Here is a 26,527-nt window from a genome sequence, read left to right as displayed (position 1 = left end):
AGTTTGAATTTCTGAGTAACACTCCAACCAATGTCTAGATTTTTCTAAATTGTAGGGTATTGTGCACTGTATGCCTTATGCTAAATTTATGTATCTTGTTCACAACTCTTCTTTCATCTTAGAGAGAAAAAACATTGTCTAGTTTTAAAAAGCTTATACTCATGCAGAATTTCTCTAAACAGACAGTAGAAGCAACTGCTGGAACATTCTTTGAAAAAAAGGGAAATGGGAAGGTGATTAAAATGTCTGCTCTGGCTAGTTCATGTTAGGATAATAGAGACTGGTAGAATTTTATCTTACAGAGTAAAACTGAAAAATAAAATTATACTAATGACACTAATTAGCATGATTGGATAAAGAACATTTAAAGAAGATCTGAGGCACAACACAAAGAGACCATTTTGTTAAAACTGCAGTACAAAATAGGACTAGACTGTGCACAGACTCATAAATAAACCTCAGTTCTCATTATTTCAGTGGAAGTGCTATTAAAAATTCATGCTACCTTGCATTATACTGATGACAGATATAATCAGTACTGTGTTGACCAGATGCCTGATTAATGAAGGAATTTTATTTGCCAACGTTAGGAAAGCATGTGAAGAAATTAATAATTGAAGAACTGATGTATACATAATAGGAAAACAAGTAGTGATTTTTGGAAACATTAGTTGGAGTGTATCATTAGTACATCCCCACAGGGCCGTTACTCTTGCTGGCTAAATGTGAGATTGCTGAAGAACAGGTTCCTGCTCAGCAAAATCTTAAAAGCAAGCAGTAAGCAGTTGGGTTTTTTTATATATAAATAATAATAATAATAAAACATAAATACAAGCTTTTTATTCTTACAATTTTCAATTAAAAAATACGTGAAAATCATGCAATTGGAACGCCATGCACAAAACAGTGATGGAAGCCTCTCTGGTTTTGATTATTTTCTATTTATTGAGGCAACTTTACCAGCCTGAAAGGAACTGTAAAAAATTCTGAGACAGAGGAGAGTCGCAAGAGAACAAAACCAGAATACTGGTATGGAACAATAGCTACATTAGAACTGAAGGAGTTAATCACTATTTCTGAAGATACATCACTAATGACTCTACTGAACAACAGCAATTTACTTCAAATTCTAAAATAAGTGTTTGAAATTAACTGGAGGGGTTTTCCTGGAAATTAACAGCTCTTAAGGGCTCTTTATCCTTCTCAGTATGAGGGTCATGGACCTGATATTTTATAACAGCTCCTTTGGATTCAGTCTACAAAGGCAATGATAGCACATGTTACACCCAGCAAGTTAAACATCTAGTAACACTCATATTTTCTCAGAGATTAAAGTATTAGTTTCAGTTGGAATAGCCCCTTTAATAAAAAAAAAAAATAAGACTCCCTAGCGTAGCTTCCTTAGACACCCATAAAAGGCATCAAGTTTGTAGCTACTATTAAAAGTATTAATAAAATTGTTAGGTGAGCTAAGCACTTAAAAACAAATGCTTAGTTATAAGCCAACACTCTTTCTTATAAAGTTAAATACAGGTTTTATTTCAAAAGATTTTGTGAAAAAATGTATTCTTATAAGGTACAATCTGTGACTGAGATGTATTTTATAAAATTTAAAATATGGTATTTTTTTCTAATTGATTTATTGTCATGAATCCAGTATGGAAAGTAACTGTTGGTCATTTGATGGATTAATTCAATCAGTAAAGCATGTGAAAAATATTTAACTGCCTGTGGCTAATGCTAGGTGCTGATAACTATAATGATACCCAACCAATCTCGAAATGCAACATTTATTTGAGTAGCTTTTTTACCTGGACAAGGGACAGTGCAGGTTTCCTCAAGTATCATCTTCTTATTACCATCTATAACAGGCTCTATTTCTCCACAGAATTCCTCATCTACTACTTTGCCAACATCTTCAATGGATCCATCAAAAACCACACAGGAAATGTTCCTCGCTCGTGTTCCCTCTCCACATTGAGCATCCTGGGGAAGAAGAATGCACATGCATGCTGGGCTGAACAAAGTGCCAGAAGACTAGATCTGAGCTACATAACACCCTGTTTTCTCTTATTTTTTGCTTAACTACTTATTCCACTGGGGGACAGGGGGACGGGGATGGGACAAGATGTGGACAGGACATTGTTCTTTACTTCTGAAACAAACAAACCAATCAATTAAAACAAAACAAAACAAAAACACAACCAAAAAAAACCAAAAAAAACCCCAACCACCAAAAAACAAACCCAACCAAAAATTCTGCTGGCTGCTGCCACTGTTTCTTAAAGTACACTTATACTTTATTTATCTGTAGGACATTGTTTTATCTGTTGACAAGTATAAACTTTAAGAATAAATCTTTAGTTTTTGTATAAGAGAAGAAAATTGTTTACAGTGTTATGAAGCAGGTATCTGAGCATATCACAAATATGCCTAGATATACAAGCTCCATACCTTCAAAGTCCTATATGGCTTTTACCTCTACTTTGCATGCAGACCACTGGCCGTATTGCCATCGATAACAAGGTTTTACTGGACAGGGTTTGAATTGCTCCATCTGAGATGGACAAGGCCTCCCATCACCCTGAAATGGCTGATTTACGGTCCTCCTTCTGATCATTTTTCCTGAAATAAGAAACAGAAATATAACTAACAACAACGTAGTTAGACTGATTTATTCCTAAAGAGGGTTCTATTTTGGTGAAAAGTGTTATGTTTGAATAAAGTAATTTCTTCCACATATGATAAATTAGATTGTAAAGCAGATCTGTTGGCTCTTGTCTGTTATATGAATTTATATTTTCCAAGTCAGACACTATATTCTATCATTTGTTTGTACTGCAAGAAGTGCAGGAGGATGTCTGATTAGGATTTCATATTGCTCCTGTAACAGCAAGAAAAGTAGTAATTTTCTAGTTCAGAAGCCTGGAGAAAAATATTCTTTCTGAACATGACAATATGTTTGTGGCACTTCAGTGGAGATTCTGTCTCCTCTTCTGTAGTCTGCTGCTAGAAGAGACCCCGAGTTAATCCAGAATCATGTATCCCATGTCGTCTAATTCCAGCAACCAGGAACAGCTTGCAAACTTCCCTCACTGTCTGTCTGGATAACGTGACATGCAGATTTTGCAGGAGATGGAGGATTCTTCACTCAGGCCCAAAGAAAATACAAGAGGCTTATCCAACATTAATCTTCTCTTCAACCATGAGCAGCACACTTACCCAGCATTATTAAGATACAGGTTCTATTTCAAATACTTATATAAACAGAAAAAGGAAGACATTTTTATCTTTTTGGCAACTCTTTCTTCTTTCATCTTGCAGTGGACACTAGACCATTATGCTTCATTACAGAGAGGTCATGTGATATAACAAAAAAAAAAAATTGTGTTCCAGAAGTAGTGGCAAAGTGGCTGATCTAGAGTTGGAACCTCTCAAAGGCTTTCACAAAACCAGTGCAGCTGTGGTATTTTAATCTCTATATAGATAAATATATGAACTAAGTCTGAAATAAGATGTGTATATTTAAATTTGTATACTGAGGCTTATAATAAACTAAGATTTACCTACATAACGCCTGTGTTACCTGGCCAAAACAATTCATCTTGAATTCCAAATTTCAATCAGATGCATTTTGAATTGAACACCCTAATGATCATGACATGAATCTTTTGCTGAGAGCAAGCTACACAAGCCACAGTGCAGCAGCAGAACTATATAAATCTTTCAGACAGCTGTGTTGACTGCAGCTAGCTAGAAAGGTGTTTGCCAAGTGAAGCCTCATCATTCTTGGATTCACAGCTGCACCAACTGAGATATCGCAGGAGAAAAAAGATTTTCTTGAAAGTACGGGAGGAAAAAAAAAAAAAACAAAACACAACAAACTGCAATGAGCAGAATTCTTACACACATAATTCTTCCTCAACTTTATGGGCATTTGCATGGGTGCACAAAAGTGGTTCAGCTTTGTGGTCACTAGGTTTATTAGATGGCTACTACTTACTGAAAAACAGCACTCACTCCTAGCTTCCTGCCTAATAGGAAAATTATACCTTCAAGGTTTACATGTGAGGTTGCCGTCACCTGTTAAAAATACTGAAAATTTGAAAGCTGTTTTACATTACTGCTTAAAATAAATTTTCTCACTTCTACAAATAAATTCTATACTTGGAAAGCAGAGGGATTTCAGATAGTGAAATTCACATTTTGTAAAAGCATAGCAGCAATAATTCTCATTCAGAAAAATATCAGGTCAGTTGTTCAGGTCTTGTATATAAACAGAAGCTTGTAAAAGAAAATCTGGCAACAAATTTAAGCCTTCAATACAGCTGTGAGTTCAGTTCTCGCTCTATAGGGACTATTTTGCAGATAGAAGTGTAGATTATTTGAATGTAGAAGTTGTGCTTTGAGAGAAGCTCAAAGAACTGAAACATTATTACATTATTAGACACTGAAGTATCAAATTATTAACTGTTACCATAAAAAAAATCCATAGGTCTTTCTCTTGGAATCCTGAGGTAGCCAGACCTTTCAGACATTTTTGCCTAGACATTTTCCCTGTGGTACGCTCCCCGAGGAACACAGATGCAATATCCTTTTACTCTGAGCCCAGCAGTTGAAATTGGATTCCATACACTGCTAACCATCCAATATCTGTAGTGACATATTCTGGACATGATTACAGAATGAAGAGGCTTCATAGATGGGCTTCCACCCTTCTCTTTCAGTAGTCTGTACACCTTACTTGCCTGGCTTACCTTACTTTACCTTACTTTTAGGACCTTATTCTGAGACATATCAGTGCAAATAAATAACATGAGTTCCTCTCATTAGAATGTGCCTTTGATAACCATTCGCTGACACAGGTTTGATTCAAAAAACTTAGAGAGGGGTTAGCAACATTTTGGGAAAAAAAAAAAATTAATGGGATGACCGTGAAAGTAACTTGTCCCTTTTCCCTTGTTCTATTTTTAAAAATATGGAAATCTGCACTGCATAATTTTGTTGGTTTTAATCACTGTGCTTTTCTTCATGTTTAGTTGTTCTAAATTCACCACTAACAAAATTTAAGAGGAAATCCCTTCCTCCTCTTCTGCTCCCACACCAGCAGAAAAATAAATATTCACATCAGTATTTGGTTTTGTCTCTATATATCATTCTTTATATGTTGTTTTGTTCCCAGAATCAGAAATTATTCTGGGCCAAATTCTCATTATCTTCAGTGAGTACAGTCTTACTGAAGCATATTATTTCCCTGAATAAGATGATTTACAGAATCACAGAATCATTCAGGTTGAAAAAGACCCTTGGGATCATCAAGTCCAACCATCAGCCCTACTCTACAAAGTTCTCCCCTACACCATACCCCCCAACATCTCATCCAAACGACCCTTAAACATACCCAGGGATGTGACTCCACCCCCTCCCTGGGCAGCCTATTCCACTGTCTGACCACTCTTCCTGGGAAAATTTTTCCTAAGGCCCAGTCTAAACCTCCCCTGTTGGAGTTTAACGCCGCCCCTTGTTCTGTCACTAATCACCTGTGAGAAGAGACCAGCACCAACCTCTCTACAATGTCCTTTCAGGGAGCTGTAGAGAGTGATGAGGTCTCCCCTCAGCCTTCTCCTCCTCAGACTGAACAGTCCCAGCCCCTTCAACCTCTCCTCACAGGATCTGTTCTCCAGGCCCTTCACCAGCTTCGTTGCCCTCCTCTGCACTCGCTCCAGCACCTCGATATCTCTCCTGTATTGAGGTGCCCAAAACTGGACACAACACTCCAGGTGTGGCCTCACCAGTGAAGAGCACAGGGGGTCCATCACCTCCCTACTTCTGCTGGTCACACTATTTCTAGTACAAGCCAGGATGCCGTTGGCTTTCTTGGCCACCCGGGCACACTGCTGGCTCGTGTTCAGCTGCTTGTCAATTAGAGCCCGCAGATCCTTTTCTTCCAGACAGCTGCAGCCACACCTCCCCAAGCCTGTAGCCATGCAGGGGGTTGTTGTGGCCCAAGTGCAGGACCTGGCACTTGTCCCGGTTGAAGCTCATCCCACTGACGTTGGCCCCCCGATCCAATCTATCCAGATCTCTCTGTAGAGCCTCCCTATCCTCATGCAGATCAACATTCCTGCTTAACTTGGTTTCATCTGTGAATTTACTGATGATACACTCTATGTCCTTATCAAGACCATCAATAAAGATGTTGAGCAGAAATGGCCCTAACACTGAGCGCTGAGGAACAGCAGTGGTGACTGCCAGCTGGATTTAGCTCCACTGACCACCACTCTCTGGGACTGTCCATCCAGCCAGTGCTTGACCCAGCAGACCATTCTCTCATCCAGGCCATGAGCAGCCAGTTTTTCTCTGAGAATCCTGTGGGATACTGTGTCAGCTGCGTTTAGAAAATCCAGATAGACAATATCCACAGCTTTTCCCTTGAGATTTAGATCCCCATCACTCTCCCTAGCTAGCTATATTTTGTACTTTTGCAAAAAGAGATATTATTGCTTTTATTAAAGAAAAAAAGAAAAAAAAGCTCAGTCTTTAAAACATGCCAAAGGTACATACTGACCTGTAAGGCCACATGTTTGAGAGCACTCAGACCAAGGGGACCAGTCAGAGAGCTGACAGTTCACAGGACATTCCACCACGCAGGATGTATTCATTTGCCATGTCTTCTCCAAACCAAGCTAAAAGAAAATATTTAATAGTCAAAAGGTAACACCTGGTCTGCGTCACTGGTGCAGGGTATGCATTTGGACACAGTGAATCTGAGACAACTAAAACTTTAAGCAAAGTATGAAGTCATTACTAAATAAAAAGTAAAGCAAGTAGGATGTTTAAACATCTCACTTCAAGACATTCCTAATGCATATACTGATTTTAAATACATGCTTAAATTCTATTTTCATCATTTATTTTCTAAATTAGAACCTATAAATGGAGGGCTTCATCTCTACAGTAAACTGTATACAACACTTAAAGGACAAAGTAATTTATGAAGTATCAATAAAGTATTTTGAAATAGGAGTATAAAAATACTGAACTATCAACAGCTATTAACAGATGAATTCAAGTGATGCTAGGAGCCAGGTTCAAAATTAACAAAAGAAAGATGAACATGCATTGGGCAGTCAGTTTATTTGTCAGATGTTGCAGATACTAAAAATTTACAGGAGGATCAAGAGAAACTGAACAAGTTAATGAAAAAATCTGAAGGTCTAAACACACATTGAGCAAATGCAATCCAAGAGCTGAAAACAAGCGGAAGCTGCGAGAAGAGTAGATGGAAATTTCTGTATATCTCTTCTCCTTACTCTTTCTTGGACATCTGTTTATGCTTCTTTTGTGTTTTTTTCATAACATGGTGTGTAAGTTTATTATATATATTATGTTATGCATTCTGCTGTATGCAAAAGTATTGTCATGACATTGACAATGATTTGTTCTAAAAGAAATATAGCTTTGCATATTTGCACGTTTTTCTGAAAAGCTTTGCAAAAAGCTGAACACTCTAACATCCCTGAAGTAAAAGCTGCAAATGCTGGAGAAATATGAGAGAAGGGGACATAGAAAATAGCCAGACACTTGTTTTCCCAAAAATACATTCTGTACTGAGCTCTTCTCTGGGCAGGAGTCAGCCTACCACTAACAAATGATGGAACCTCCACAGGGAAGGAGGAGTTTTGTGGCCATGCTGGAAGATGGCGCAGTGGCTACATGGTCCTTTGGTCTGATCCTGTAAAGCCATTTCTATGTTCTTATAAACTCCTATGCTCCAGATTTTCCCTATCCAAGGGAGAAAAGAGATATTCTCACTAACACACATGAGAATATATTACACAAGATGCAATACAATTGATAGCAAAAATATTAGCATGACAATAATTATCCTTGCAGCCTGCCCAATTTCAGAATGAGTTAAAAGGATAAGTTGATCATAGTGTGTATGATATAAAACACAAAAGAAAATCAATCGTTCCAATATGAACAGATCTGCAGTTTCCCAGCATAAAAGACTGTCATCTTCATTGACCCTCTCCAGTGGACCTTGATCATCATTGAGGCCTGTCAGAATCACAGGAGTTTGTGGATATCTTTTAAGTAGATAAAATCCCCACATAGTTAAAAAAAAAAAAAAAAAAGCAAGCAGCAATCTAGACATTTCAAAACTTATAACAACTGGAAAGGTTAATGACATAAAACCAGCAGTTAAGACTTTAAAAAGGAAATAAACCCACTATTTCCTACTAAATGCAAGCATAGAGCAATAATTAGGCACAACATTAGCATGTCCTCCATAAAGAAGCCACCACAAGTACTGGAAATGTCTCAACTTGATAGATTCACCAAGACTTAAATTTGCATTTGCAGTACCATTTATTGAGACAAATGAGGTTTTAGACCTCTGTTCTGTTTTATATATCAAAGAACAAGTTCTTGGCTTTTCTCTGTGGTACAGCATAACCTTGATTATCCAGCAATTGCACACAGACAAGACCTGAAACCTTTGGATAATCTGAAGTTTGGATAATTAGGAAACTAGAGAACTGTCTTTAAAGTCCATAGTTGGGTCAAATCTTCTGAGCAAAGGCTTTAAAGTGTGCTGAATTGATTCCTGCTAATTACAGAAACAAAACCGCTCTCTTTCAAGACTGGCCTTCTCAGCTTGACTTTGGCATCTAGAAAAGGAAAAGCCCAAGAAAGATATTAAAGGTGAAGAGAAGAAAGTTGAAGGCCAGATTACCCACAGCAATCTGCCATTTGCATGCCTTAGATACTGAAGTGCAGCTGAAATAGATTTGGGGAACAATTGTCAGGATGTAATTTGATATGAATCACATATTCTTTTCTCATCTCTCTCTTTCCTTCAATTGGTGAACGGCAATTCACCTTGAAGAGCTAAGAAAACATTTGGAAAAGTGTTCAGTAGCTCCCTTCCCTGAAAGAGCCTCTGTTCTGGATGAGTTGTGGTTTCTGATTTGGGAATGGCAAGTACCAGAGGAGCTACACTGAGAGCTACTGCTGAGCACCCTGTACTTCTGGTTGCACATGCCAGGTACAGTGGGCTGCCCAACCAGCATGCTCTATAAACCCTGTGATCCACAATAAGTATCTGTTTATAGGAACATTTGGCACTGCAGATTAACCTCTGCTGGAGGTTAATCATGTAATTTGACAAGCAGACTATCTGCCATTAAACCAGAAAAGTTTGCTTTCTAGTGCAGACAAAACTGCTGGTTTCTAGGCTTTTCTGATCTTTAATTGAAGGTAAATGAATAAAAATAAGATGACAAATATGAATATGACCAGGGCCAGCTTGCTTTAGGTGATCTGATTTTCAAAGACTCAAGGAAAAGACAAGCTGAATTCTTGTGATGTGCTAATTTTGTAGAGTTAGAGACCAAGTAATCCAGTTTTACTGTACCTTGAGAGTTTGAAGGGAACTATGTTAACATAACAAGGATTTGGACATAAGCTCTAGAAACTGATTTATCCTGGCAGTAATCAGGATGACTGGATAGCTTCTTTAGCTGATTGACTGAAACACACAAGATCATATGAACGCATCAGGAAACCAGAGCACAAGGTCTTGGAAAAAACGTTTGCATTTAGCTATGCTGATGCTCATAGCTGGAGATGGTGATAGTCAAAAGACAATGTGAAGTTGGGGTTTTTTTGTCTATGGCTTTTATTAGTTTCTTGAACCACATATTATATAGGAACTCAGACGTTGCAATCAGGCTTCTTCATTTCTTAGGGATCAAAATACATTTAACTGATCTCTCTTCTTTGTATATAGTAAGAATCATAATTCTGTAAATGTATCTACACATAAATGAAACAAAACTTTTGGTTTATTTACACATCCAGTATAAAGTTTTATGATAGCCCAGGGGAACTTCCATTAGCTAAGACAATATAAAATTATTTCATCTTTCTCTTATCATCTACTTTTCTAACCCCATGCACCTTATTTTGAACTTCACCTAATCCTTCTGCACTGCCCTTATAATACAAAAAACACAGGAAAAAAATCCCACCCTGAAGGATCACGTGATTAGATTAGTAAGAGGGACATAGTATGTATTCACATTTTGATAATTTCTTGAATATTCTCCTCTCATGACCTGGAAGGTAACAGAGTTGGCTTTCACATCTTCAGAGTGAAGGGTCTGGTTAGATCTGAACAGCTTGGCTTTCTTAATCAGTTAACAGGTTTTACTCCTCACAGTTATTGGATCAGCCTTTGACCTTGTTGTACCACTGCTTACACATCCATAATTCAACAAATAGTCTTAACAGTATGACTGGGGAGTGGATTGGAGCTTTCTACATGAAGATGTATCTCTCTATGAGATATAATCTATAATCAAAAGGGTAAATAAGACTGTATCACAGTGGTTGCTGATAAAGCCAGGACCCCACTGCAGTGATGTCTGTTGGCCAGTCAATTACAGCAATTAACTTTTGAGATATTATCTTGTGGCCCTTATTATTTCTCTGAGTAATAAACTTTCATTTCCTAAATGCAGGAAATCTCCAGAGATTTTCTGCAATGAGATTTCAGTGTGAAAAGTCATCATTTGTTCTAAATGTTGCTCAAAATCTTTGGTTAACAACAGGAATAATTTCTTGGTTTTATGGTAAAAGAAATGTATATCCCCTTAAAATCTAATAAAACATATTTTTTTCTATTGAAATATTCATGTGGATGGATATTTTATGTCATGTCTTGGTATAAATTAATCAGTATTGCAGTCTCTTGCCAAAAGACCAATTTTTTTTTTTCTTTTAATGCCTTAAAACATTAACATAATGCATTAGCCAGATCCTGAGATTTTTCTTGAGACATAAATGATACAATTATTAGATTTGATAATAAACCCAAGAGCTACGTGTGAAGGAGGAACATGGCACAAAAGCAGGGTACCAGACTGAAATGCTGGGGTTTCAATCCCAAGCCCCAAATTAAGGTTGACATATGGGTGATTCCCACAGCCCTTCACAAAGGGGGGGTGAGTTTACCTTCAGGCTTCCCTCCAGGGTGCGGCCAGCCTGGCAGGGAGAGACATTGGGTAAATGAGCCCCAGGTGTCTGCATTCAGTAAACGAGGGTCAGGTGTCCCACTGAGGGATAAAAGCTGGGACCACTTGCAGGAAGGGGCAGTGTCTGTCTGTGAGGTGGATGCACTCTGCAGAGTTCCCTGTTGGGGAAGGACCTCCTGCCTCCCTGGGACTGGGCTCCAGTCAGGTCTGGCCTTTGTAAACGTGGGCTGTGTAGAGATTCAGTATGTGGCTTTCTTGGTCTTATGTATTTGGTTTGTTGACTTGATTGTCTCCTGTCCCTCCTATGGGAGACTGCATTTCACCATTTATTCCACCCATTGTTGATTGTGTGGTGTCATTGTTGGGGTCAGTAGGATTGATGTCAATTATGTATACTCTGACTGACTTGTCTGTACCCTCAGCGCTCACTCATATACTGACCCTTTTGTATCAAATACAATTTGGTTAGTGGTTCATATTTATGCTGGCTCTGTCCTTTATGCAAGGCCTAATAACTGGCAAAACACAGACTCAGCTGAAACATCCTGCCTTTGATAAGAACTTACAGATTCAGGAATCTGAGATGTTAGAGGGGATTGGAGAAGCCCAAGAAGGTGAGCTACACTGTTACAAAGCTATGCTCCAAAGTATGTGATGAGTTTCCTGACTCCCTCCACTTGTGATGAAACTCTGCTAGGGGCATGTCCTGAAGAGCAGCTACTAGCCAAGGAAGGTTTAACAGAAAAGGTGTTGGTACCAAAGCTGCTGTGGAGATCACTTCACCTTAGTCCCCTATTGCGAGTGATTTTGTTTCTGATGTCAAGATGGTGGGGGAATGGCAGCTGAAACAAGTTCAGTTATTTCCCATCAGAAAAGCATGTAGGATTGCCCTTAATGTAGCACTTGTGTTGTCTTCCCATTTTCCTTCACATTACTGTCTCCATGCAATTAAAAACATTAAGAGCAACACACAAAATGTCAGAAAACCAGTGCTGCTAAATTTGAAATTAGTTTGAACATTTCTAAAATGGCTCTTTCAAAATTTAAGGGCTCCTGACTGCTAATTAGTTCTCCATATAGGCTCCTATTTAATATTACATTCATGCTGCACATTTTTTCACACTAGCTTGGGTATCTTTTGCATTGCACAGCTGGATACAAGAAGTTAGCATTCAGCCCAGCTGCAGAATGGCATGTGAGAAATGTTTTCCAACACATTAAGTAAATGATTGATACTGGCTGCTGTCCAAGGCTCCATGAAGAAATTGTATCAAATTAGAAAGATGATTAGTGTTCTGATTAAGATTTATTATCTTTATTCTACTTTATTAATTATTGTTTCTAAGTCATTTCCTTCAGGACACAATAATTAGCATACATTCATGGAGGCACTTAAAAGTAACCGAAGGAAATTGTATAAAAATCACCGTTGATGGCACAGTTCATTTCAGAAGTACTTAACAATCCGTGAATAGTGTTTCAAAACATCTGGTGAAGATGGCTTAATGCTGTATTGCTCGGTTGGCTCAGCATTAATTAGCACCATTAGAACGGAGCTTACTCACAGGTACCCACTCACCTCTTCACAGTACTTCAGGTCAACCGATTTGCCATCACTGCGAACACAATCGAGCATCCGTGTTTTGATACCATTACCACAGACAGCCTTCTCGCTGAGCTGACATGTGCTCCAGTCTGGAAATAAGGAATTCATTAGCGTAGCAGGTATTTTAGACAAAACTCAGAATGATTCAATCTCCCATCTAATTCTCACGGTCTAAAATAATCCTTAAAAGCAACTTCTACACATCCAAAGGCCTATGAAGCCCAGCTGCCACACATTTGTGGAAAAAGCAACTTTTACTGTAAATAGTCAGTGCCGTGATGCCTTCATAAAAAGTTTGTATTTGGTTTTGTGTGCATGGCTTTTGAGCAAATCACAAAATGGTAGGAGAAATAAATCTCCTGGAGTTACAGAATGCACACTTCACCCAAGTTGCAAACCCTCCAGTAATATTTCGCTTGGATCAAATAGCCTGAATCAGTTTTCAGAACAAGCTCCACATCTCCCTCTGGATAAGAACCAGAAAGCTGAAAAATCTGTCCTGTAAGGTGAATGGAAGTAAGCCATAGTCCGAGGCTGTCACTAGAGCATAACACCACAAATACCTGTCACATTGTAGTCATAGTGGTAGCAGTTTTTGTTCAAAGTGCAGACTTCTGTCTCTGTGGTAGCAGGACAAGACTTTCCATCATCTGGTTGTCTCAGAGATTCAGCTGACCTTTCGCGGACGCTACTTCCATTGCATGGCTTGAAAGGGAGATTGGAAACAGCTCTGATATTTTGGTGCCTTGATACCTTTTCATGCAACATTACAACCACCTTTCAAGTAACCCCTTCACAAAACACAAATGTAACATAATGGGCTCATGCTGTTGTGTAAGAGAAACCATTTGTTTGTTATTTCAGAGAGAATTTAATCTGCTCTTTCACCTTGGTACCACCCAAGGTGAAATTTCCTCTTAACTTGGTAACACCTCGATACTTTCATAACTGTTCATGTTTCAGTACTAGTGCTTTGGAATGATTTCACTCATAAACTGGATATTGAAATGCTCACTTTCCAAATGCTGTAATGTAGTGCACCAGAGCCCAAACACTCAGAGGTCCTGAAACATTTTTTTATGTTTGATTTGGGTTTTTTGAGATTTCTTTTAGAAATTGCTTGGAGGAAGGGGAGAGGAAAACCCAAAATTATCCTTCTGTGCTCAGTCTTGATTTACAGACTTTGCTTGTTCCAGGATAGTGACATCTTTAGTACAGTGACTGAACTGCTATTTAGAGGCTCACAGCTATACTCAAAGACAGACTCACAAGCCACTGCCAAAGCTATTCCACCACACAGAACCCATCCCACACTGAAGAATGACCACTGGGGATATTATATTTTGTGTTATGGAACAATTTCAATGAACAAAAAATACTGGCACACTTTATTTGCAACTATCAACCACCCTAAAGTTGACAATAAAGATAAATATTTACACATGTAATCCTGCTCAATTCAGCATCTTTGCACAATATGTCATGTATATATTTTTGAAGTATCCTCCTAAAACTATATATGTTACACTTCAGTATACTTCTTACCAAAGAACATCGAGACCATGATCCCCATTCAGACATAACACAGTCCTCAGGACATGGTAACGTGCATTTTCTAGCACCAAGCGGCATCTCTTCAGGATCACAGAGATAGTCCTCTACAGTGTCAGAAGGACCATCCACAGTGTTTAGCATGCACCTGGAAAAAAGAACCGCACATAAACTGCATTTGCCATGGATTTTGTTCAGTAACAGTGTTCCATAGTATTCTGAAGCATTTTAACATTTTGCCAGTACATAACAATCATGAAGCAATTGAGATAACACAACTAAGTATTGACCTATCAATATCCAAGAAAATCTGAAGACCCAAAACTAATCCTCATTTTTACAGATGACAGCCATATAAAGAAACATACAGAATTTAGATAGTCCCTATGAGTGATTTGCCAAGAGCTTCTGGGCAGGTGATTTACTTGACATTATCTAAGCCAGAATAATGCAAATAATCTATCGTTTAGACATATTTTCTGCATGCTTCAACTGATAACTTTCAATCTATCAATCTAGAACTATTAAAACTTTTAAAATTTTATAGTGTCAGTATTAATCCCTAATTTACACAGATGCTTTTTAAATACCATTATACTTAAAACAGATGGAGGCACAGTTAAGATGAAAAATTAGTATATTTAGCTTTGTAGAGCTGAAGATGACTGTCTTCATTCCACAGTATTTCCAATGCTGTGGCATCTACTGTTAACATATCCCTTCCACCTGTCAGCAAAAGACCAACTAGTACATGGCTACGATCATTCAAACTAAGAGGCTTGCATCTATTTTTCAAAATTGCTTGTATCAGCAGGAAGCCTTTCATACACAGAGAAATATTTGGACTTTCTTCCATTTGACCATATTAATTTTTTTACAAACAACTTACTTTGTCATACTAAACTAGTTCTTGAAACACTCTCTGTTCTAATGTAAACACAAGAGATACAGCATGAGCATCTATTAGCTATGTGGAATTAGTACTTTAATGGCATTATGTGATAATAAATGAAAAACTAGATGTTTTTAGTCCCAAAGGGCTGAAAACACTTTATTTTTTTATCTTTGATGGTAATTTAAAAATCTATATTGCAACATTAACACTGATTAATGTTGATTTTTCATATTGGAGGAGTTTTTAAGAGTATTCTTATGGGAATTTGTTTAAATGCTACTGTGTGAGAACAGTTACATTGGTCAAGAAAATATAAAGACTGACCTTCTTGAAGTAAATGCTTACTTCAGTAACAGTGCTATTGTAAACAAAATTCTATAAATGTGTCAGTTTCTAAGCTAAAGAGAACATTTAGCAGTTTACTGTATACAGCTCTCATTTTGGACCTTCACACTGAATTTACATTATGCTTTATTATTCAGAATTATAATCTCAAATTGTGTGTCGTTTTGTCCTTAGCTGTTAAAGAAATAAAACAACCTCCAGCCAACCCAAACGCCATGTACTCCTTTACTGGCTATTGTATCACGCCATGTGAAACTAATTTTAATTAACCTTTGATTAGAGCTCTAGGATGATGAGCAAGCACAGATGCCTAGATCAGGTTCAATAACTAACAGATTTAGGGATTTTTCTATTTCACTTCATTCACTTTTGCCAATTTTTTTTGTGTAATAACTATTATTCCCAAGTGCTTATGTACTTTAAAGGGTCTTCAAAATCATAGTTTCATACAGAAAGAGCACTACTTCACCTTTACGAAAAGCACTAAAATCATAACGTTACAGTGTTTGTGGTAGTGTAAGTACAGTATACATTGGTTTATAAACTAGGAATTATGGTCTATATCCATAATCAGTAGACAGAGCCACACTGCACTCACTGAAGCTATTCTGATTTACATCAGTCAGGGTTCTGGTCCAGTAAACTATGGTTGGACTTAACACTACACATTACACAAAAATACATCAAATTAAATACAGCGATAACTGAAAGTGAGGTTCTCTAAAGTGAAGAAGGAGCAATACTGTTTTACCTGACTTTCCTTGTTTGAACACCTTCTCCACAGTTCTCTTTTAAGTCCACATTTGTCACCTTGCAGACACTCCATGGCTCAGTAACCCATACGTACTGGCTGCAGTCACTGTGGCAGGGGACTACCTCATATACCTGGAATCCACATTGAGCAACAGTTTTGTTGCACACAAGTAAGACAAACATGCAACAGTGATCATGCAAAAAAAGGTTAATGCTCTTTTTGGTAAGAATAACAAATGTAAACTTGCTGATTTAGAGGCTGTAGTAATAATACAGATAAAATACTTGATAGAAAACTACTGAAATAACAAAATGAGAAGCTAAAACATCTAATGACAGATTCCCTGGTTTTTGCTGCCACTAAGCCCATTCTATGCCATTTCCATGCTTAACATCAACACAACTAACATAAAACCTTACAGGCTAGCTCATGAACATACCTTTTAGAAAAATGCTGCTAAAACTTTACTTCCATTCTTCACATCTCTCCCCATCTATTCTGTCCCACTGTTATTATTTGTGGGTTTTTTGTATTTCTATAGAGAAGTGTACTCAAGGTAAATTATACCAATGTATACCGTTTCACTTTATATTTCATTGTGGAGACTTAAAATCACTCTAATATATTTGTGTACCCAGCATCAGCATTATGTTTAGATTTGAATAAAATTTGAAATAGTATCTTATATAGTAATTTATATAGTGTTCTATATATTTTCTCAAACATACATTGCAAAAAAAGGACAGACAATGTAAACATTGGAGCACAATCAGGAAGCACAAGGTAATATCTCTTTATTTTAGAAACTCTTACCTGAGCCTGAAGAAAGTATTTTCATGAACCCAAAAGAAAACCAAAGATAAAAAGAAACAATGATTAGAGTGAAGCATAGGTATTTAAACGGCATTCATTTAGCTTTTATCACAAACAACATTCTATGACTTCTGCCAAGCAAAATGTATCCAATATTTCCTCTTGGATCTCCCTTGCTGTCATGAGGTGTTTTGCAAGAAGTTTGCCCTTGGAAGAAAACAGAAGTTTATAAACCACAACTAGTGGGAAGAGACTGTAAATTGGCATCTCTTTTTCAGTCTCTAACATACAAAAAAACTGTTTTCCCTTTTCACCAATAATGAGCATCAACTCCTCACACAGTAGGGAACCCAGTTCCCCAAGACAAGAGAAAATCCTCAGTGGTTTTGGAGGGTACTGGACTTCTCTATTACTTTAAATTGTTCTGACAGCACTAAGTGCAATAGATTCAGGGGAATGAAAGGAATTGGCAGTTCTCATCCTTCCAAACTTCCCAAGTCATTCATCGAGTATCTTCATTATGCATAGATTGCTTAAAGACCATTGCCTCAACATTATCTTATATCAACTAACTTCACATATCATTCTGGGTATCAAGTCAGCACAACTAATATTTCTAGACAATCTAAGACATTGTCTTAAATGAGTCCTTGATTTCTTTTTTGCAGCACTGCTTGGGTAAAATAAGGGGGCTGGTGGCATGACAGTTTATCAGTTAACCTGAAACAAAATACCACCAGTCACAAAAAAGTAATGTCTTGGACAATGAATGCATAGAGAGTCTGATATATCACTATGCAGCTGATCAGCCCATACACAGGACGACCAGGATAGTCAGAATATTTGGTCCTTCTCTGAACTATGTAAGCATTAACTCAGGCATAAAGATGGGTCGTGTAAATGCATGTTAAGGAAGGTACTGAACTCCGTGCACAATTTGTAGTCACATGGGAAGTGGCTATTTATTCTTGTCCAGGATTTCTAAAATGAGAATAGGGAAACCTTAATTTAGAGAAATGTCTCTATATTTCTCACCCTGGTTGGCATAAGAAATACATAAACCCCAGATATTCAACAACCTTTCCAGTAACATAAAAATTGGATATCTTGCTGGAAAGCCAAAGGAGTACTCTGTATTGCATTGCACGTGCTTAGTGGTGTTCTCCTGACCCTACTGCCATTTTTTGTAACTATGACTGCAGTGCAAGTAACTATGACTGGTGGTGCAAGGATCACATACCCACCTGCTGGATAAGGGGGAAAATAATGCCTGGAGACAGTGAAGAGAGGGATGTCCTTATTTTCTCTAAAAGTCTCCGACTAGTTTCTTCATTTGAAATCCTCTGAAGGCCATAGACATTGGTTTATAATAAAGCTGATGTTATTATTATTATTGTGAAGACTTTTAGACTAGTGAAGTGAGTGCTGAGCAAGCCTCATTCACTTGGAGTGTGGTTTGGGAGTCACCCTCACATACACGGCTCAGGAGGAAAGACACTCACTGAGACATCTAGAATTCATCTAGCTCCCCTCCAAAATACATGTCAGCCCTGAGTGACATTGAACAACTTACTCTTAAAAGTTCACAAACATCTTAAGCTCTTTATTTCAATGTCTCACTAACCTTACTTTTACAAAGTTTTTCCAAGGCTTAACCCAAATCTGCTTGCAGCAGTCTAAGCCTACTGCTTTTTATCCTATCCACGATGGGCATGGAAAATGGATTATTTCCTCCTTCTTTGCAACAGCCTTTTATGTACACGCTAGCAGAGTGCCAGCACCCCCCCTCCCATCTTCTCTTCCATGGGCTAGACAACATGTTGCAGTCTTTCCTTAGAGTTCATAATTCCTAGATTGCGGCTTACAGCATGGTTCCTCTGTTAATTATCTTTCACATACTTGTGGGTCCCATCTAACCATTATGCTTTGTATTTATGCAGATAACATGTTACATATCTAAGCAATAAATACATCAATAAAACAAATTACATTTAATAACTGAAATAAATATTCTGAAGAATAATTAGTTTTCCATCTTAATAGATGGTGGATCACATTTAGATTAAATAATTAACTCAAAATTGGAATGCACATGTATTTTCTGCATGTTTCTGAATTGCCAGTGAATGCATTTAAAATTAAAAGATACAGCCTCTATATTCTTCGACATTCCTAACTTAACTGTAGAACTCCCTTGTCATGTAAGTACTATATTTCAATTTTGTTTTTACAATAATTACATTTTGAATGATCTATTATTATTATTTAGCAAGTACCATGTATGATTGCAACAAATCAAATTCGAGCCAAAGTACCAGTAGAGGGCAATAGTGTTGCATAAAAGTGGCTAACAGACCTCTAGCAAAATCACCTTTGATGCAGAAAAATACAAGCTTATTATGTACTACATGAATATTAAGGAAGGAAAAAGACTTCTCTATAGACTATAATTTGCTTCTATTGAAACACATTCCTCCTAATTTAAAGCATATTTACATGCTGACCCAAATCCAGCAAGCCTCTATTCTAGTTTGTATTTTGTTAAAGTAGATCACAAACTTAGTTTATTAGCTGCAGTTTAACACTTATTATTTTCTAAATTAGAACTAATTACATTCTCTAAAGTAGAAAATTAGATCAACAAGCCATTTCACTCTGTGCTAGCAAAATGTCAATAGGATAATATTAAGTACATGCATTTTTATTCAAATGTAAATTGACAGCACTTTTTTTTTCAATCTTTGAATATTTAGAGAGAAGACTGTGTGGCTGTTTAACATGCCTCTGCAGACTAAATTAAATTCAACAGTAATATGAATATAAATCAACTCTGAAGAGCATAAGTTAATTGACAAGGAAGGTTTTTCTTTCTAAAACTCTCCAAGCAAATAGGAGCTTCGGGGTTTTGATTTGGACTAGTGCTAAACTTGGTCTCAAAGACTAAATGCTCATTAGTGGTCAAAGCACTCCCAGCGTTCTCTTGGATTACATCTTCTGGCTTAGTTTCACTTGGAGAGGATCCAGACTGTGCAGCCAGACTGATCCATACTGGAAAATCAAGTGGGGTTTAGTGGGACAACTGGGAGATTGACTTCAGAAGTGCGTTCCTCACTGGAACTGCAGTGTCAGGGCAAGTGTACCTGAAAGGTCAAGCTCAGCCTGACTAAAACCCACTAAGGGTCACTGGGTTACTACTGTTTGAGTGTTTGAGAAGTTTCAATGTGTTTTCTAAGACGGTCAGGGAATGACGCTAAGAATCTTACCAGTCTGAGCACCTGTAATGAGACATTTTAACCATTGTAAGAGAAGATCTTCAGAAACGTGGTCTTCACAATCTGCATGTAAGAATGTTTTATTGTCTGCAAATTGCAGTTCAGACATTGTGATGAGTTCCTGTAGATGAGGAAGTAATGAAGGCAGATCCTTTGCTGATTGAGGAAATATAAGCCAGCACACGGATCTCCTTCTACCTGCATCTGCTCCTTATGTTGTAGAGTTTTTTAATATCAACAAACAATACAGCTAAAACGGTTTCTGAGGTATGGAAAAAGCTATATCAATAACGTAAATATAAATCGAATTACCTGATTGACATGATCTAGCTTTGGACAGGGTCTTCCACCATTGTAGGGTTTTTCACGAAGCCATTTAGACCGAACCTTTACTCCACTCCCACAGGATTTACTACAGCGAGACCAGTTGGACCACTCACTGAGCTTGCAGTCTGAGGGACATGGAATAATACAGGCTTCCTCAATATAACCTGCATGAATGGAAAAGAAAGTGAAATCTCTTCAGCATGTCACTCTGCCACTTCTCCCTGAAGCCCTCGTCTACTTCATTTAAATTGTCCAGAGTTTGACTTGACAGGACTGTGTGAATAGAGAGATTTCTTCATCATTAGGGCTAAATTAAATTCTGCAGAAAATTGACACATATAGCTGGGAGACTGTGTTATAGTAGCAGCTGAGCATCCTCACTGCGATCTGATTAGGATTCACACTCACCAGATTTCAGCATTCGAACTTTCTGACAGCTACAGTGTAATTGACACTAAGCATCTCTTGGTTGCATCATTATAAAAACAATATTATTCTTTCCAAGTTAAAAAGGTTTAATTAAAAGCTTATCAAGCTTTTAATATCAAGTAATTCAATTGCAGTTATACCTCAAAAATCCAACTGAATCAGAAGATATGCATCTTACCAGCCTGGAGCGAGGGAACTTAACACCTTGTGACCTTTCTAAGGCTAGAAAGAGAGAGTGGCCTGCCACATTAATGATCTGCCGATTAACAACCATCTGCCCCCAGTAGCACACTGAATAATTGCACTGAATGGAAAAGCAGATGTTTGGTTTGGATAAGTCATCAGTCCTGAGAGGTTGGAAAGGGGTATGACACGGTCTGCAGGGAGTAACATGAGGCCTCAATTCACTGAATGTCTTTCAAAAGCAACATATGTCATAGCTCTACAATATGTGTCATTTATGCCAATATTTACAGCAGTAGCTATAAAACCTCAAATAAAAAGCTGGCCTTTACTGCATTTTTACTACAGCTATACCTTAAACCTATATGAACTCTCCCTTTTCCTGTGTCAGATCTGCAATGTATTTAATGTTGGCAAATGTTCACTTTAAAGATTAAAGAAGTCTCGGTGCATTTAAAGGGAGTTGACATATTTGATGAACACAGTTGCAAAATTAAGACATAATTGGGTAAGATCATTCTCAAATGACTGGCAGTTTGCTAGGCATGGTTTAAAATGTTTCTCACATATATTGAATTGGTTTTTAGATTGAAAGCAATCACTGTCATTTTCATCAGAGCTGACGTTAGCAGTTTTATGTTTTTAACCTGTACTTCCAAGTAAAGCTATTCTGTCTCTGCTAAAAGCAACCAATACCAAACCATCACAAATTGTGTAAAGAACTGAAACACTTAGAAGATTTCAAATCTATATACATATTTCTAGTTGCTTCCGTTCATTTGTTTTAGATACAAAGAACAGAAAGGTGGAGTTTTTTTAAACATACAGTAACATTCAGAGTATTTTATGGTCAAATTCGGGTGATGAATTTATCCTATATAGCTTTATTTTGTTTGGAAGTGTTAAACAGGTAAATAAACAGATAGAGCACATCCTGAATTTGAGCACTGTGAAACTACTGTTCACCAAATGTATCTTCCTTAAAACAGCTAGAATATTATTAGCTTGAATTACAAGCACATTTATTAAATATCTCTCGCCATTGGATTGATCAGCTCAGTGATACTGAAAGGTACACTGTGTTAGACTATATTTTTTAAGATCACTGCATATCAGAGGTGGTGACATCAACTGCTTGCAGCAGCAAATACAAAATGGATTACGTTTGGCCCTACCTGAGATCTCTGAGAGAGTCTTAGAAATCAGATGCACCCTATCTCAGAGCCCCATCCTACGCTGAACTTTGCATAAATATTAAACTCTGTATCTTCACCAGAAATGAGCTGTCTTAGGTGCTATACAAAACCATACTCATACAATCAAGAAATTACTGAATGAAACTGCACGATAACAAAAAAGTTAAAACAACTCTCTCCAAGCAATAAAACAAGTGTTTCATGATATTTATTGTCTGATAGAACTAAGTGAAGATTTTACTGCTCTGTGAATTTTCTTGAAATTCTGAAATGCTGACTTTCAATATGACTTCTAAGGATGTTTGTTTTTTTTTTTTTTCCCCTGGAGAAACCCTTCTACTATAACACAGTTATGCCATTTAGCATTTGTTAAATTTCTGTCTTTGTAACTAATGTCTGGAAGAAACAAATTCAAGTTTTAAATATATGGTACATCCTTAAGTAGGTAACTTTAACCAGTACACGCTGCTTCAGTAACATTTTAAGGACTTCCATAAACCTCTGAACTATCTTAAATTGGTCTTAATTAATCTCAAAGGGATCATCCCATTCATACAAAATGTCCAGGATATCATGATATTTTGGGACTTAGACAACTATAGCATGGGAATACTTCACAGCCTAGCAAAAGGAGCCTGTGTGGAACATACTAAACTAATATCATTGACCAATTAGAAACTGTTTTGCTTTATTTCCCTTCAGCTCATCTAAATGAGGACGATAAAGGTTTTTTTGAGATAATGAGAATGTTAGCTAAAAAGTTTAACAAGATTTGTAGAATCTTGCAGACAGATGTGGTAACAAATACATTATACTATACCAAGTACCAGGTAACATTTTAATTACACTGAGCTATAGTTCAGGTGATTCCATAAAGTATCAATTAAAACCATATCACTACAGCAACCTTTTTTCACACTATGAAATATCTACATTGAGGTCAGCCACTAAAACTGCTTTAGCATAGAATGCAATAAAGCCAGAAGAGCATCATATTACAGGTATAGTGTCTTTGTAAGAGTTATAACATGGAAAATTACAAACTTGTTTATATGTTAACACATTTTGGAGAGGATGCAGTGGGCCAGCTGATATTTCCAATCCACTTTATAATGAAAAAATACCGAACTGCGATGTTACACTGGGTTCTTAATCCTACAAGCTTCATAATATAGTTTCTGCTCACCATATAGCTCTTTCCTATGCCATATCTAGGATACCTGGCCTGTGGTGCTCTCCCCTCCCTTCTTCCTATTTCCTCAGAAAAATTGGCATTAAGACCCAAACTCCACATGTGAAAATTAACCAGCTGAACAAGAAGAATGGAAAAGACACATGAAGGAGACAACAGAAATGGACTCAATCACTGAAGGTATAAAAAGAAGCTCTCCAAGGTGGGAAGGTTTGGAGCTACTGCAAATGTGGAACATTTTTGGAGAGCAGTGAGAAAAAACCACCTTATTATGCAAAATGCAAGACAAGCATAAAAACCTCCTAACCACTAGTATATACTAAGAACACTGGATAAAAAATAGCTCAAGGACATGAATGAATAAAGGGATCCAGAAAGGGGTTTCACAGTTTCCAAGACTCCAAACAGGGAGAAAAGAAAATAAATGACTGAAGCTACTTTTCACAGCAAAGAGTCAGAAGTCAATACAACAGAAGGGACACAAGACAAAAGAGGAGTGAGGGGGAATAGAGGAAAGGGTAAGAAAAGACAAGGAGAAGGAAGAGAAAAATAAATGGCTCAGAAAATAGCATCAAGACAATTGTAAAGACATAGTGCATAGGGACAGAAAACAAAGAAAGAGGAGAAAAGAAGTGAAAATCCTGCCAAAAGTACTATCTTGGTGAGGCACAAACATAATGCAATTCCCACAAGAGCCTACTCTGGTATCTCCTGACCAGACAAAGTGAAATGTAATGAAGAATGTTCCACAAATAAAAACAGAGGACAAGGGGAAGAAATAAAAATACTACAGCCTCTGATTTGCATTCTATAGGCAGAGAGCAGAATGAAAATGACCCTGTTACATCTGACATAAAAAAATTTTTGTCATATTCATCCTCTGGCATATTCTTTTCCTCTCAGGCACCTCATTATTTCACTCAACAGATTAGTAGCTGTTCCACTGGACTCCCTTATAACTCAGGCAGAAGCAGACTTCAAATTTCTTGCAGATATTTCTCTAGCTAAGAAATAAGACAGAATTAAACAAATAACATTACTTGTTGCAAACGACTTGTTCCACCCCATTTACTACCCGTCTAATGGAAAATAAGGAGGTGACTGGTGACAGACATGGCTTCACTAAGGGCAAATCGTGCCTGACAAATTTGGTGGCTGCCTATGAGAGAGTTACAGCATTGGTGGATAAGGAAAGAGCAACTGACATTATCTAAGTAGACTTGTGCAAAACACTGTCCCATATGACATCCTTGTCTCTAAATTAGAAATACATGGATTTGATGGATGGAGCACTCAGAGGATAAGGAATTGGCTGGATGGTCGCACTCAAAGAGCTGTGGTCAATGGCTCAATGTCCAGGTGGAGAGCAGTGATGAGTGGCGATCCTCAGGGGTCAGTACTGGGACCAGCACTGTTTAACATCTTTGTTGGTGACATGGGCAGTGGGATTGAGTACACTCTCAGCAAGTTTGCTGATGACACCTGGTGAGGGAAGGGATGTGCCATCCAGAGGGACCTGGACAGGCTGGAGAGGTGGGACCATGTGAACCTCATGAAGTTCAACAAGGCCAAGTGTACATGGGTCGGGGCAATCCCAAGCACAAATACAGGCTGGGTGGAGAATGGACGGAGAGCAGCCCTGAGGAGAAGGACTTGGGGGTGTTGGTTGATGAGAAGCTCAACATGACCCAGCAATGTGTGCTCACACCCAGACAGCCAGCTGTATCCTGGGCCACATTAAAACAAGCAAGGCCAGCAGGTCAAGGGAGGTGATTCTCCCCCTCTTCTCCACTCTCGTGAGACCCCACCAGGAGTACTGTGCTCAGCTCCTGAGCCCCCAACATAAGAATGACATGGACCTGCTGGAGAGAGTCCAGAGGAGGCCACGAAGATGATGAGGGGGCTGGAGCACCTCCCTTATGAGGACAGGCTGAGAGAGTTGGGGTTGTTCAGCCTGGAGAAGTCTCTGGCGAGACCTTATACCAGCCTCCCAGTACCTAAAGGGGGCCACGGGAAAGATGGAGAGGGACATTTTACAAGGGTATGTAGTGATAGGACAAGGGATAATGGCTTTAAACGGAAAGAGGTTTGATTTAGATTAGATGGAAGGAATAAGTTTTTCACTGTGAGGGTGGTGAGACCCTGGCACAGGTTGCCCAGAGAAGTTGTGGCTGCCCCTTCCCTGGCAGTGTTCAAGGCCAGGTTGGATGGGGCTGTGAGCAACCTGGGCTGGTGGAAGGTGTCCCTGCCCATGGCAGGGGGGTTGGAACTAGATGGTCTTTAAGATCCCTTCCAACACAACCCATTCTATGATTTATGCTTATATGATAATGGTACTTTTCAGAAAAACCTTCTCTGAAGCATGTCATCACCTCAGATGCCTTTCTCTGTCAACATATCTTTCAGGGTGATTAAAGTTGATAATCTCCAGAAGTTCATAGCAATCTCCCCTCAAATCCAAGAATGCAGATGTTCACAAACTTCAAAGGTTTATACCCGGTTTGGATTCTTTGTTTTTGTTAAATTTCAAGTACTTGTATTTGTAAACTTTGTCCATGCTGTAAAAATTTTAGCAAGTGAAAAGAGGGTATGTCATGATACAGAAAAAATACACAGAAAACACAGAAACACGGAAACCAGAAATATTACATCCAAATGGGTCTGGTGATGCAAATGCATAATTTCTTACATGAAAATGACATAAGTGAGCCATTTTTCAATTTTCAGTCTTGTTTCCACTGTGATCTAATCATCCTTGAAAGCGTGCTCCTTGTGTTAGACAGTGAAAAGTCTTATTAAAGAAGCAGTCTAAGCCTACTGCTTTTTATCCTATCCACGATGGGCATGGAAAATGGATTATTTCCTCCTTCTTTGCAACAGCCTTTTATGTACACGAACCCGAGAGCAATTGTTAATGCT

The 26,527-nt window shown here is 38.0% G+C and overlaps 1 protein-coding gene across 2 annotated transcripts in view; it reads right to left on the bottom strand.

Moving 5' to 3' along the window:
• THSD7A (thrombospondin type 1 domain containing 7A) overlaps positions 1-26,527 on the bottom strand; it is a 267,649-nt gene that overhangs the window by 11,624 nt on the left and 229,498 nt on the right. For both annotated transcript variants that reach the window (XM_026841560.1, XM_026841561.1), the window contains exons 17-25: positions 20,594-20,772; positions 17,010-17,015; positions 16,194-16,327; positions 14,197-14,350; positions 13,215-13,356; positions 12,625-12,740; positions 6,569-6,686; positions 2,480-2,625; positions 1,812-1,986 (exon numbers count right to left, since the gene is read on the bottom strand). In XM_026841560.1, coding sequence (XP_026697361.1) covers positions 1,812-1,986; positions 2,480-2,625; positions 6,569-6,686; positions 12,625-12,740; positions 13,215-13,356; positions 14,197-14,350; positions 16,194-16,327; positions 17,010-17,015; positions 20,594-20,772 — 1,170 coding nt within the window. The remainder of the gene's footprint in view (positions 1-1,811; positions 1,987-2,479; positions 2,626-6,568; positions 6,687-12,624; positions 12,741-13,214; positions 13,357-14,196; positions 14,351-16,193; positions 16,328-17,009; positions 17,016-20,593; positions 20,773-26,527) is intronic.

Source organism: Athene cunicularia (genome assembly GCF_003259725.1).
Source record: "Athene cunicularia isolate RWA chromosome 2 unlocalized genomic scaffold, athCun1 chr2_part1, whole genome shotgun sequence".
Lineage (NCBI taxonomy): Eukaryota > Metazoa > Chordata > Aves > Strigiformes > Strigidae > Athene > Athene cunicularia.
Note: the sequence above shows the minus strand (reverse complement) of the source record. Positions and strands in the feature narration are given on the sequence as shown.